This window comes from Moschus berezovskii, chromosome 11 (assembly GCF_049115385.1).
Source record: "Moschus berezovskii isolate FMDL1 chromosome 11, NW_MosBer_1.0, whole genome shotgun sequence".
NCBI classification, from domain to species: Eukaryota; Metazoa; Chordata; class Mammalia; order Artiodactyla; family Moschidae; genus Moschus; species Moschus berezovskii.
The window spans coordinates 6,240,324-6,254,338 of NC_142470.1; the positions used below are offsets into that span (position 1 = coordinate 6,240,324).

The 14,015-nt window shown below is 53.3% G+C and overlaps 1 protein-coding gene across 4 annotated transcripts in view; it reads right to left on the minus strand.

Annotated features, from left to right (window-relative positions):
- Positions 1–14,015, minus strand: part of HMCN2 (hemicentin 2) — a 173,898-nt gene that overhangs the window by 109,370 nt on the left and 50,513 nt on the right. For all 4 annotated transcript variants that reach the window (XM_055399540.2, XM_055399542.2, XM_055399541.2 and 1 more), the window contains exons 15-18: positions 12,131–12,280; positions 2,227–2,415; positions 1,339–1,434; positions 921–1,048 (exon numbers count right to left, since the gene is read on the minus strand). In XM_055399540.2, coding sequence (XP_055255515.2) covers positions 921–1,048; positions 1,339–1,434; positions 2,227–2,415; positions 12,131–12,280 — 563 coding nt within the window. The remainder of the gene's footprint in view (positions 1–920; positions 1,049–1,338; positions 1,435–2,226; positions 2,416–12,130; positions 12,281–14,015) is intronic.

Here is a 14,015-nt window from a genome sequence, read left to right on the forward strand (position 1 = left end):
GTGTGCCCAGGGAGGTCCTCCTCCTGGTGATCCTGCAGAGGGGTCACCCACGTGATCAGCCTCCACAAAGTCTGCCCGCTCCGCGAGTTGGACACTGTCTGTTCTCTGGCGTTAGGGGCTGGGACAGCGGGGATGGGACCAGGGCAGCAGTCTGGCCACACAGTTGCTACCTCCCCTGGGTGTCCAGCATCTTCTGGGGTGTCTTCTGGGGTGAGGGCACCTTTTTTATAACTTCCTGGGCACAAGCACCTCAGATGTCTGAGGCCAGACCAGAGAATGGAGGGAAAGGCGGAGTGAACAGAGAAGGGAAGTAGAGGGACCCAGGTGGCTCAGCGGTGAAGAATCCGCCTGTCTGTGCAGGAGACTCAGGTTCAGTCCCTGAGAAAGGAAGATCCCCTGGAGGAGGAAATGGCAACCGACTCCAGTGTTCTTGCCTGGAGAAGCCCATGGACAGAGGAGCCTGGCGGGCTACAGTCCATAGGGTTGCAAAGAGTCGGACACGACTTAGTGACTAGACAACAGCAACAATAAAGAAAAGCAAATCAGTGGGAATGGGTAAAGCAGCCTCTGTGTGCCCAGCAGCGTGCCAGGCGGCTGGGCAAATGCTCAGCTGCACAGATCTCGTCTCTGTCCTGGAACCATCAGAACGGGGGCGATGGCCAAATGCCTTGTGTCTGTGTCCCCACTAAACTGCTGCTCCCCAGTCGCAGCACAAGTGAAGCACAAGCTCCTCCGGTCAAGGACTCGAGAGAGTGAAGGATGCTATTAGTGCATTATCAGAGAAAGTTCTGGAAAGAGGCAGGGAAGGGAGAAGACACTCCAAAACAGGGGAACCGCAAAGCAGAAGCCAAGGTGTGGACGTGACAGCTCCTTCCTCCCCACAACACTACCCGCGGCACCCAGAGGGGCCCAGCACTCACAGGCATGCCGGCCTTGAGCCAGCGCCTCTCGGGGCGGGGTCTCCCAGCCAGGATGACACAGGGCAGGGACACCGGCTGCCTCTCCAGCACCCGGACGGTGGAGGCGCTGCTGGCGATCTGTGGGGGGGCTGCAGGGAGAGGAGACGGTGTCAGTACACTGGCTTCCTGTGGGAACCAAGGCCCTCACTCCCCTCTGTTTCCTCCCCAGGGAACCCAGAGAGGCATCAGGATTGGGGATCCCAAAGGGTCAAAGGGCGCACTTCTTGGGGCACACTACCCAGAAAGTAGGGGTCCAGATGCTCCTCTAGGAGAACCTGGCTGTGGATACTCCTGTCCCAAAAGACGGGCAGCCATGGGGGCCCCCCTGGGGGGCCCAGTGTCCCCACCAAACCCCTCCTCTCCAGATCCACCAGCCAACCATGTCCAGTCACGAGGAGGTGGGCCTCCGCCTGGACCTTCCCAAAGACATTCTGAGCTTCGCAGACATACAGGGCCTGGTCTTCGGGGACCACACCTGAAGGGCAGGAAAAGGCAGACCTGACTGTCAGAGCACATCCTGCCTCCAGCCCATAGGCTCCAGCTCCCTAGGTGCCAACAGAGCCCTTGGCACAGCCTGGCCCTGCAGAGGTCAGGTAGGAGGGCTGGGATGGCAAGGAGGAGAAGGATAGGGGATAGAGCCGGGCCTTGGGAAGGTGAGAAGGCCTAGGCTTGCTCGTGTGTAGAATGGGGACAATTTATCAGTAACTGCACCTTGTAGTATGACTAGGAGGGATCAGTAGATGATACCAAGACAGTGCTTAGCGTCCGGCCTGGCGCAGCAGTGAAAATGATGGTGACGGTAATGAGGGTGGTGATGGTGATGATGGTCATTATCGAGGTGAGGGTGGTGATGGTGGTGGCGATGGTGATGATGGTCATTATCGAGGTGAGGGTGGTGACGGTGGTGGCGATGGTGGTGTTGATGGTGAGGAGGATGGCTATCACATACAACACTTCATACGACGCTTAGCACATTGTCAGACACTGTGCTAAGGGATTTACGTGCATTACTCCCACAGCAGCTCCTTAAGGCTGACTGTTGTTAAACCAGGGTGGGAGGTACTGTCATTGTCACTAATGTGACTGGTTCAGAGCAGGGGAATGACGTGACCAGAGTCACTCGGCTGAAATATGACCCTACATCAGCCTGACCCACGGCCAGATCTAGGGGTCAGTGGACTGCTCCCAGCGGCCCAGTCTGGGGGCTTAGGATGTCAGAAGCCGTTCTGTCTCTCCTGCCCACCCTCCCCGAGCCCCAGTCTCTTACTTTCAAAGAACAGCACTCCTGAATCGGGCCACCCAGTCCTGCTGCCCACCCCGGGCCCCAGAGGCTGGTCATCTCCACGGTGCCAGGTGATGGTAGGCAGTGGGCGACCCGTGGCCCGGCATGCCAGGAGGGCACTCCTCCCCAGTTCCACGGTGACATCCTGGGGCAGCTCCAACAGCCGGGGCGCATCTGCAGGGAGGTGACAGTCAGCCTTGCCCAGTGGCTGGACCCGCTCGGCCCCAAGGGCACTGTTCCGAGGCCTGCCTCCTCTCCCCTCACTGGGGGATTTCCCTCTTCCAGCCTCTCCCTCAAGAACCTAACTCATATCCAGGGCTCCAGGGCCAACTTGAGCTTGGCAGGGTGCAGCCCTGAAGGGCTCCTGGGAACGAAGAGGCAGAGTGAGCAGCCTTCAGAGGGATGAAGTCCTCAGACCCCACATGGCATCTCGGGGACCCCACCTTGTTCACCCATACAGGGGAGCAACACGCCTGCCCCTGCAGGTGACATCTCCCGGGAAGCCAGCTTGGAGGGGCTGCAAGTCATGCCTGACCACAGGAACCCCACCAGCTCTGAAGCACCCCCCCCCACCATGCCTTCCTCCTGGGCCACCAGAGTGTCTCTTCGCGCATCTCCTGGACTCTGGCCACCATTTCCACGACCCCAGCCAACTTCATTGGGAGGTTCCAGCTCATCTTTACTTTGCTACATCCTTCTCTGCTTATTGAACATCTTGCAATAAGCATATAAATCTCTACTACAAAGTCAAAACAGGCCTATAAATAACCTGACCTTAGACTCTATGGTCCAAATGGGACACTGGAGAGTGAAAAGAGCCATCATAATAATTACACCAGGATAACAGACGTCAACAAGGGCACCTGAATTATAAAAAAATTCAAGCATCACATAAGGGTTTAGCCTTCATTTTTGTTCCACACACTTCACACCCCATGTCCCTGCCACTGTTAATGGTTTGTAGTGTTTCTTTCAAAGTTTTTTTTCCTAAGCATTGTCTTATTTTTATGATGGGGAGTGGAGGCATAGAAGTAATTTATTTCCCCAAACAGAGACTTATAATCCTTTCCATGCATCTGCCAGCCAGAAGGCAGCCCAACTCCAGACAGGTCCAGGCCCCGTTTCCTGCAGCTTCTGGGCACTGCCCTCAAAGCCCTGTCCCCAGACCCCTGACCAGGAAGGACCCCGGCCTGTTCCGAACCCATCACATCCAGCATAGAGGAAAATCCTCCACCCCTTTGTTCTCGCCGTCTCTCTCCAGAAATCTCCCCCATCCATCCAAATCATGACATCAAATTTCCCTCTTGGCCTTGGGGAGCAGGGGAGTTCCAGGGAGATATAAACACAACTTGGAAAATTGCTGCAAGGAGGAAGACAGCCTTGGACCCAAGCTCAGACACCACCCGCAAGTTGCTTTTCTTTCTCACTGGGGCCTGGCAGCTGCGGCAACTGAGAATCCAAGCAAGTATCTGCTCCGGGTGCCTCAGATGGGGTCACTGGTCCTGCAAAGCCCTGGCCCTGGGGATACAGCTCTCTTATTCCCCTCCCCCCACCCTTAGTAGGTAGCTCCAGGGCCAGGTGCCCCCAGAGCCTGCCTCCTCGGCTCTACCCAGCACACTGCAGGGCCCAACTCAAACCTCCCTCCTCCCGTAGGCATCTCAGTCCCCGTTTTTCTCATGCTGCCTCTTGACCCTCTCCTTCCACAGCCAAAGAGCCCTGCTTTTTCTCCCAAATGTGGGGTATTAAATAGCATACCCTCCTTCCCATTCTCCTCCCAATCCTGAACTTCACCTCTCTCCCCAAGAAGGGACAGTTGACGTATAATAGTAAGCAACTATCAAAGGGTTCTGGACTTCCCTGATAGCTCCGCCTGCAGTGCAGGAGACCCCAGTTATATTCCTGGGTTGGGAAGATCAGCTGCAGGAGGGATAGGCTACCCACTCCAGTCTTCCTGGGTTTCCCTTGTAGCTCAGCTGGTAAAGAATCTGCCTGCAATGCGGGAGACCTGGGTTCAGTCCCTGGGTTGGGAAAATCCCCTGGAGAAGGAAAAGGCTACCCACTCCAGTATTCTGGCCTGGAGAATGCCATGGACTGTGTGGCCCATGGGGTCGCAGAGTCGGACATGACTGAGCGACTTTCAGGTCACATCAAAGGGTAGCATCTGAAATGCCTACTCAGTGACAGGCATGATGGTGGTACTTTAGAAACATGACTTCATTCATGGTCTCAGTAAACTCACGAAGTGGGTATTCTCACCCCATTTTGTTGTCATTTAGTCACTAAGTCGTGTCCAACTCTTTGCAACTCCATGGACTGCAGCACGCCAGGCTTCCCTGTCTTTCACCATCTCCCGGAGTTTGCTCAAACTCATGTCCATTGAGTTGGTGATGCCATCCGACCATCTCATCCTCTGTCGCCCCTGCTCCTCCTGCCCTCAATCTTGCTCTTCCCGGCATCAAGGTCTTTACCAATGAGGTGGCTTTTCACATCAGGTGACCAAAGTGTTGGTGCTTCAGCATCAGTCCTTTCAATGAATATTCGGGGTTGATTTCCTTTAAGATTGACTGATTGGATGTCCTGGCTGTCCAAGGGGCTCCCAAGAGTCTTCTCCAGCACCACAATTTGAAAGCCCATTTTACAGATGGGGAAACTGAGGGTCAGAGGGATTAAGACATCTGCCCCAGGTGCAGTTCAAAGTCAATGGTAGGGCTGGGATCAGAGCCCAGATCCAGCTGCTGCTAAGACCCAGGCTCTCAGCCACTGCACCCCTGCATCTCATTGGTACTCAGGGGCAACTTGGCATCTCTTCAGTCCTCTCTCAGAGGTGCAGTCAGCTAAATTCCAGAATCAGATCTCACTCCTAAAATTGCGACTCTGTCTCCTATGCAGCCTTCTCCCTGCTCATCACTGGAGTCTCCAAATAAGGCGGGACCCCAGAACCCTGCACACCAGAGCCGGGGGTCTTCTGGTCCCTTTACTGTGCAGACAGGAGACTGAGATGCAAAGCTGGGCCCATGAGGGGCCCACGCTGGTCCTGCAGCATCTGGAGGTTGGGCGGGCTGCCAGGCCTGTGCCCTTCCCAGGGTCCCATCCATGAGTCTCAGCCACCTCTGCTTTCAGGCTCCAAGCCCCCTCCTCAGACTCTCAGGTGCCCCTCTGCAGGGAGGAACCATGAGCTAGTTCCACAGCCACCAGGTTTTCCCAGGAATGGCCCTGTTTACCTCGATCTTGAGAGGTTTCCGGGGCAGGAGCTGTGAGTGCCCTGAGACAGCTAGACACAACAGCAGCCGCCACGCTCTCTAAGCTCATCATCTGACAGCTGCAGTGCATTTGCAGGGAGGTAGCTCTGTGTGGGGCACCGGAAGCAGCCAGGAAGAGAAAACTGCCCCGTGAAGGATGCCAGCCACCAGCCTGGAAGGGGGCAGGGCAGGAGGGTGTGGCCAAAGCTGAGACTCACCAGCACTGATGAGCCATTCCCTCCACCCCCAGGGATTCTCCGAGGAAGTGACATTGACAGAGGTGATGACTTCCTCTTACTTGGACCCCCGGGCAAAGGCCACCAGCCTGAAGCCTGGGCAGGGCCCCTCTCCACCCCCTCTTCATGGCCTCTGCCCCACTGGACACCTGTGGATGAACCCCTTCACCACTCTGGACCTCGGATCCCCCTCCAGAAAGAGATAACTATATTCTCCCCAGTTTTAGTACCTTAAAGTTCTAGGGTTCTTTATCATCATCTGGAGACCCTGCAACCCCCCAGTCTCCTCCACCACCCTCCCAGTTCCCATGGCCCAGAGCCCCGGGTCAGAGCTTGTGGGGATGTGCCAGCTTGGGAAACAGAGCTCTAATCAGTCTTGACTCAGCCTGGCCAGAAGGAGGGCGGGGGACCCAAGCCCAAAGACTCGGCCGATGGGCAGGCTGACCATGGGATAGGCTGGCCTCAGGCCCTGCCCTGCTTATAGAGGGATTCCAGGGTCTCTTGGAAGGAGACAGAGCTGAGGATGGCTGCCGCAGCCCCCACCTGGGAAGACCCCTTTCCCCACAGAAAGACCCTGCGGTGGAGCCTAGAGCCTCAGCTCCACTGGCCAGAAGTGCAGGATGACTCTCCTCCTTAAAAAAAAAAAACAAAACTTATACTGTACTTTATGACTGTTTATAAAAGACAAACACAATCCAGGCTGGGTTCATTTTCATCTACTTATTATTCTTCACTTTTTTTTTCTCCTGATGGCAAAAGAAATTAAAATCAGAGCCCTGTCCAGCAGCCCTAAAAGGGTCATGGGCTCTGGGCCCTTGCCTGAGAGAGAAGCAGCCCGGATGCTGGCCCCAGAGCCCAGCTGTGTTTCTCTCCTGCTCCCCTTGGCTGGCCGGAGGGGCTTTGCTTTCATAGACGCACACCCGCAGCTCCCCTGCTCATCCACCCAGCAACCAGAGGCTTCCAAGTCAGGAATAAGAAGCAGAGGCGAAAATAAGACCATAGACAGAGGGCTGAGCGGGGACTTCCCTGGTGGTCCGGTGGTTATGAATCTGCCTCGCAAGGCAGGGGACGCAGGTTCAGTCCCTGGTAGGGGAACTAAGAACCCGCATGCCATGGGCCAACAACCCCCAAGCACCACAATTACTGAGCCAGCACACCGCAACTAGAGAAGCCCACGCACCGCAACGAAGATCCTGTGTGCCACAGCTAAGATCCGATGCAGCCAAGTAAATAAAAGTTCTAAGAATAAAGACAGAAAGAGGGCTGAGTGAACATCCATTTCAAGAGAAACCAGCAGGACGACGGGAACTTAGGTCAGAGCAGTTTTAAAATAGTAGAAAGAGCACTGAGCTCTCGGGGGGACGGGGGGCACTGGGATGGCCATGTAGCCTGGTCACCAACCACGTGACAATCACTCCGTCTCACTCTGCCACACCAGGCCCTTGTCACCTGGCCCGGCCCCCTGTACACTGAGTATTTATTTCAATCAAGTTCTGAGTGAAACACACTCTCATTAAATCTTTCAAGGACCTTGTGAATGAGCCTCTGTCATCAGCAGCCCCATTTTACAGATGAGGAAGGCAAGGCCCAGGAAGGTAAATAACTTGACCAAACAAGCAGCAGGCCCTGGACCTCGATCCAAATGCCATGCCCAGAGGGGAGAGACCCTCAAAGGCTGGGCCACAGTGCGGGCACTCCCTGGCAGGTCAGGGGAAGGCTGCCCTCCGTTCTGTACCTCCCCCTCACCCACCAATTCCTACAGGAGGCCAGTTTCCAGCTGAACAGCAGGAAGTGGGCACAGTGCCCCCATTCTCAGCCCTGCAAGGCTCTGGCAGCGTGGCCAGGAAGGCTGCACCACAGCTGCCACCCGAATGAACAGGAAATTCCATTTCCCACCACCACTGCCAGGCCAGTTCTCCCCAGACACACAGGTGTTGGGCCACAGTCCACCCCATCCCTGACCTCAAGGCCAGAGGCCACGGTGGCCCCATGCCCCAGATGCCTGCCTCTGGGGTGACCACCACCTCGCCCCTCTGATGTGGGGAAATGGCCTCCAGAACAACGGCTGACAGGTGAAGGAACAGGATAAGGCAGGCGGGTCGGCCTGAGCCCCAAAGAAATAAGGCTTTGCTGAAAAGGAATCAGACACAGAACAGAGGAGGACCGCTTGTAACAATGCCCAGGGCAGCCGTCCCTGGAGCACCGTCTCTGCCTACCCAGAACCCACCGGCTAATCACAGAGACACCTGTCAGAGCCCTTCTTGTCCAAGCCTGTCCTATTTCTCACTCACACAGCAGCCACAAACATTGTGTAGGTGAGCAGCCTGAGGCTCAGAGTGGAGAAGCAACGGCCAGCCTTCTGATGCTGGGAGCGTCAGGACCAAGTCCAGAGGCTAAAAAGCCGAGACCCTGGGTTCAGATTCTGCCACCTGCCAGCTGTGCGACCCTGGACCAGTCACGTAACCTCGTTTTCCATCTATGAGAGGATACAGTGGAACCCACTGCAAAGCGCTGTTATGAGGACGACAGGTTAGTACATGAAAAGTGCTTGGAGCTGGCCTTGCTACAGGGCAGATTTCACGGAAGACTGATTACATTTTTATCATCAGGCCCGATGGCTTTCCACACCCACCCCACCCCACCCAAGAGCCCAGTCACACAGACAGGGAAAGTCTGAGCACATCATTCTCCTTCGAAACCTCTTACCGCCTCCTCAGGACAAAGCCCGGACTCCACCGGGCTCCCCAGCCAAAGGCCGGGAGTGACCCTCAGCTGGGCAACCGACCGCCTCGGTCTCGCCCCTCCCCATCCTCGATGCCCCGCTGTCTGCCTGGCTTCTCCTGCCTTGGGGAGAGCTGTACATGCTGTTCTCTTTGCCTGGAACACTGTCCCCGCAGCTCGTCAGCTCAGTTCAGTCGCTCAGTCGTGTCCAGCTCTTTGTGACCCCATGAATCGCAGCACGCCAGGCCTCCCTGTCCATCACCAACTCCTGGAGTTTACCCAGACTTGTGTCCATTGAGTCAGTGATGCCATCCAACCATCTCATCCTCTGTCATCCCCTTTTCCACCTGCCCTCAATCTTTCCCAGCATCAGGGTCTTTTCCAATGAATCAGGTCTTTGCATCAGGTGGCCAAAGTTTTGGAGTTTCAGCTTCAGCATCAGTCCTTCCAATGAACACCCAGGACTGATCTCCTTTAGGATGGACTGGTTGGATCTCCTTGAAGTCCAAGGGACTCTCAAGAGTCTTCTCCAACACCACAGTTCAAAGCATCAATTCTTCAGCACTCAGCTTTCTTTATAGTCCAACTCTCACATCCATACGTGACTACTGGAAAAACCATAGCCTTGATTAGATGGACCTTTGTTGACAAAGTAATGTCTCTGCTTTTTAATATGCTGTCTAGGTTGGTCATAACTTTCGTTCCAAGGAGTAAGCGTCTTTTAATTTCATGACTGCAATCACCATCTGCAGTGATTTTGGAGCCCAGAAAAATAAAGTCTGACACTGTTTCCACTGTTTCCCCAGCTATTTGCCATGAAGCGATGGGACCAGATGCCATGATCTTAGGTTTTTGAATGTTGAGCTTTAAGCCAGCTTTTTCACTCTCCTCTTTTACTTTCAAGAGGCTCTCTAGTTCCTCTTCACTTTCTGCCATAAGGGTTGTGTCATCTACATATCTGAGGTTATTGATATTTCTCCCGGCAATCTTGATTCCAGCTTGCGCTTCTTCCAACCCAGCATTTCTCATGATGTATTCTGCATATAAGTTAAATAAGCAGGGTGACAATATACAGCCTTGACGTACTCCTTTTCCCGTTTGGAACCAGTCTGTTGTTCCATGTCCAGTTCTAACTGTTGCTTCCTGACCTGCATACAGATTCCTCAAGAGGCAGGTGAGGTGATCTGGTATTCCCATCTCTTTCAGAATTTTCCACAGTTTATTGTGATCCACACAGTTGAAGGCTTTGGCATAGTCAATAAAGCAGAAATAGATGTTTTTCTGGAACTCTCTAGCTTTTTCGATGATCCAGTGGATGTTGGCAATTTGATCTCTGGTTCCTCTGCCTTTTCTAAAACCACCTTAAACATCTGGAAGTTCACGGTTCACGTATTGCTGAAGCCTGACTTGGAGAATTTTGAGCATGACTTTACTAGCCTGTGAGATGAGTGCAACTGTGCAGTAGTTTGAGCATTCTTTGGCATTGCCTTTCTTTAGGATTGGAATGAAAACTGACCGTTTCCAGTCCTGTGGCCGCTGCTGAGTTTTCCAAATTTGCTGGCATATTGAGTGCAGCACTTTCACTGCATCATCTTTTAGGATTTGAAATAGCTCAACTGGAATTCCATCACCTCCACTAGCTTTGTTCGTAGTGATGCTTCCTAAGGCCCACTTGACTTCACATTCCAGGATGTCTGGCTCTAGGTGAGTGATCACACCATTGTGGTTATCTGGGTCGTGAAGATCTTTTTTTGCAGCTCGTCACCTAACTGCTTCTGGGTTCAGCTTAGACATCATCTCCTCCAAGAAGCCTTCCCGGCCTCTGGTGCTGGCTTAGCCCCCTTCTCTGGGCACAGGCCCCACGGATGCCACTTCCAATTACTCAGTGTGCTGAGCATTCTAATTGTCTGTTTACTGTCTCTCTTCTTGGCACCAAGGACAACACAAGGGCTGATGCAGTTGTTCCCAACCCAGGGTCTGGGCATAGGCCTGGCCACATGGCGACGGCGTGCTGGAGGACGGATGAATGAACACGAAAGGCACCCCCAAGCGTGGGAGGATCCCCAAGCGTAGGATGGCACCTTCTCCCCCAGGGCCAGACCCTCCTGATCAAGCCTCCCTGGGGAGCCCCTGGCCATCCCACCCGGCCCGTTCAAGCCCATTCCCCATTCTCCGCACTTCCCCCAAACTCTCAGCACCTGTCTTTCCCGTCATGGCCACAGCCGACCCTCAGAGCCCCATCCGCTCCAGCTCGGCACGCCAAGGAGCTGTGCCCACAACTTCCGAGCAATTCCCAGTGCCCTGGATCCAGGCCTGGAATCAAGACCTCATGGCAATCACAGCCAATGCCATGTTCCAGCCACAGAAGAATCCAGACTCCCCATCTGTAAAAGGGGAATAATCACTTCTCCATTTATTAAAGACCCATGATGGGCCAAACCCAGTGCCAAACGTTATGTGTCTGATGTCACTGAATCCTCACAGCCACTCAACAAAGGAAGGAGTGTGGTCAGCTCCACTTTGTGGTTGTGTAGTCGCCAAGTTGTATCTGACTCTTTTGTGACCCCAGGGGCTATGGCCTGCCAGGCTCCTCTGTCCATGGGATTTCCCAGGCAAGAATACTGGGATGGGTTACCATTTCCTTCTCCAGGGGATCTTCCTGACCCAGGGATCGAACCCACTTCTCCTGTATTGCAAGCAAATTCTTTACTGCCGAGCCACCAGGGAAGCCCTCAGCTCCATTTTACAGATGGGGAAACTGAGGGTCAATGACTTGACCAAAGTATATAGATGGTCAGTGATGGAGACAAAACTGGAACTCAGGTCTCAGGGATGACGATGCCCAAGCTGGAACCAAACTATTTCCATGGTGGGCAATGTCCCCTGCTTCCTGGGACTCTCACCCTTGAGGGATCTCTCCCACCCGCCAATACCAGGGTTGGTCCATGTGACCTACAGGATATAATAGGTGATGGTATGTCACTTATAGCCAGACTGTGACTGGCTGTAAAGACTTACTTCCCTGGTGGCTCAGAGACTTCCCTGGTGGCTCATATGGTAAAGCGTCTGCCTACAGTGTGGGAGACCCGGGTTCGATCCCTGGGTCAGGAAGATCCCCTGGAGAAGGGAATGGCAACCCACTCCAGTACCCTTGCCTGGAAAATCCCATGGACGGAGGAGCCTGGTAGGCTATAGTCTGTGGGGTCGCAAAGAGTTGGACGCGACTGAGCGACTAAACTTTTCCATCTTGGGTTCTCTCTCTCTATCCCTCTCAACCCACTTCCTCTAGGAAAACCCATGCCATGAGAACCCTTCCATGGAAGACCATATGGGTAAGGAACAGAGGCTTCCTGACAAAAGCCTCATAAATGAACGTAGGGTGGATGACCACATCCCTGACCAATGCAATAAGTGCCTTCCCGTGAGAGACCCTGAGTCAGAACCAGAATCCTAACCCTACAGAACTGTGCATCAATAGATGCTCACTGTTTTAAGCCACAGAGTTTCTGGGCGATTTGTTACACAGCAAGTGGTAACGCATACACCATCTCCCTCTAAAAGCCCTGTCCCATGTGCTCTGGATTCAAATGATGCAAATTCCCCACTGGCAGGTTACAGCGTAGCATTCTCTCCTCCCTGCTCAGAAATAGGGCAGGTGGCAGGGGCACAGGTGGGGACAGGGTGTACACTCACGTCCAACCTCCAGCCGGATTTCTGCAGAGGCGTCGCCCAACTCATTGACAGCTCGGCAGGTATAGATGCCAGCATCCCTCTCACGAACCACCGGGATCCGCAGCATCCCAGAGCTGGAGTCTTCAGAGGCCAGAATCATTTCAAGATCCCCTGGACCAAAGATGAGACAACATTAGGCAGGTGCCCATGGTTGCCACAGGAGGCCCGGGGATCAGGCTGCCTTCCTGACCCCGGGTTCCTGCAGCTCCACAAGGCTGGGACCTTAGAGGGGTATGGGTGAGGTAAAGACCCCCCACTCCGCAATCAGGACCCCTATTGCTTAATGGGTACAGACTTTCCGTTTTGCTAAATGAAAAGAGTTCTGGAGATGGGTGGTGGTGATGGTTGTACAGCAATGTGAATATACTTAAAAATGATTAAGACGGTGATGGAAATGTTATGCACAATTTACCACAATTTAAAAATTTTCTTTTGAGTCCAGTTCTCTGAGTCCTCTGTTGGCCAAGAGTGAGTCTCAGCCTGCCCCCTTGCATGGGACAGGCTTACTACCCAAGAACGCCTGGCTTGGGTCTCCCTCCGGGGTCCCCGCCCTCTGCTCAGGGGCAGACTGAGGCTTGGGTCGGCTCTGGGGGAAGCCCCCCACCATCCCCCCCAGTTCTGCCTCTCTGATCCCTTATTCTCATTTCTCTTACTGTTCCCTGACTCCCACCCCTCCAGGCTCCTAAGGCCTGAGGGAGCACCCTGATTTTGAACCTTTTTTACAACTTAATTTTTTTTTGTTTTTAAAATTGTGGTAAATACACATAAGACAAGATTTCACCGTTTTAAGCACTGAGCGTCAGATTCAGCAGGATCGGTGCCTCCCCACGATCCATCACAAAACTGTTTCATCTTCTCAAATGGAAGCCCTACTTATTAAACACTGACTCCCCGTTTCCCCCTCCCCAAGCCCCTGGCATCCATCTCTCTCCTCTCTGTCTCTAAATTTGCACATACTAGGCATTTCTTATAAGAGATCCCACTCAATTAAGTGGAATCATATAATATTTGTCCTTCTGTGTCTGGCTTATTTCACTTAGCATCATGTTTTCAAGGTTCATCTGCTGCTAAGCTGCTTTAGTCGTGTTCGACTCTGTGCGACCCCATAGACGGCAGCCCATCAGGCTCCTCCGTCCATGGGATTTTCCAGGCAAGAGTACTGGAGTGGGGTGCCACTGCCTTCTCCGAGGTTCATCTATGTTGTATCAAAATTGCATTCCTTTTTTCCAAATTAAGAAAATTTTTTATCTTTTCTTTTAAGTTTTTACTACTTCAGTTCAGTTCAGTCGCTCAGTCGTGTCCGACTCTCCGCGACCCCATGAATCACAGCACGCCAGGCCTCCCTGTCCATCACCAACTCCCGGAGTTCACTCAAACTCATGTCCACAGAGTCGGTGATGCCATCCAGCCATCTCATTCTCAGTCGTCCCCTTCTCCTCCCGCCCCCAACCTTTCCCAGCATCAGAGTCTTTTCCAGTGAGTCAACTCGTCGCATGAGGTGGCCAAAGTATTGGAGTTTCAGCTTTAGCATCAGTCCTTCCAGTGAACACCCAGGATCGATCTCCCTTAGAATGGACTGGTTGGATCTCCTTGCGGTACAAGGGACTCTCAAGAGTCTTCTCCATCACCACAGTTCAAAAGCATCAATTCTTCGGCGATCAGCTTTCTTCACAGTCCAACTCTCACATCATTACCCCATATTAGAGCAAATGTCTCTGAAAATGTCACAGATAAAAGATTTTTTTCTTCATTTGGCCAATTAGAAGTAGGGGGAAATTTCTACCCAATAGCTGCTATGGGCCTGATTTTTTTTTCAGATTTTTTTTTCTTTGTTATAGGAGTCAAA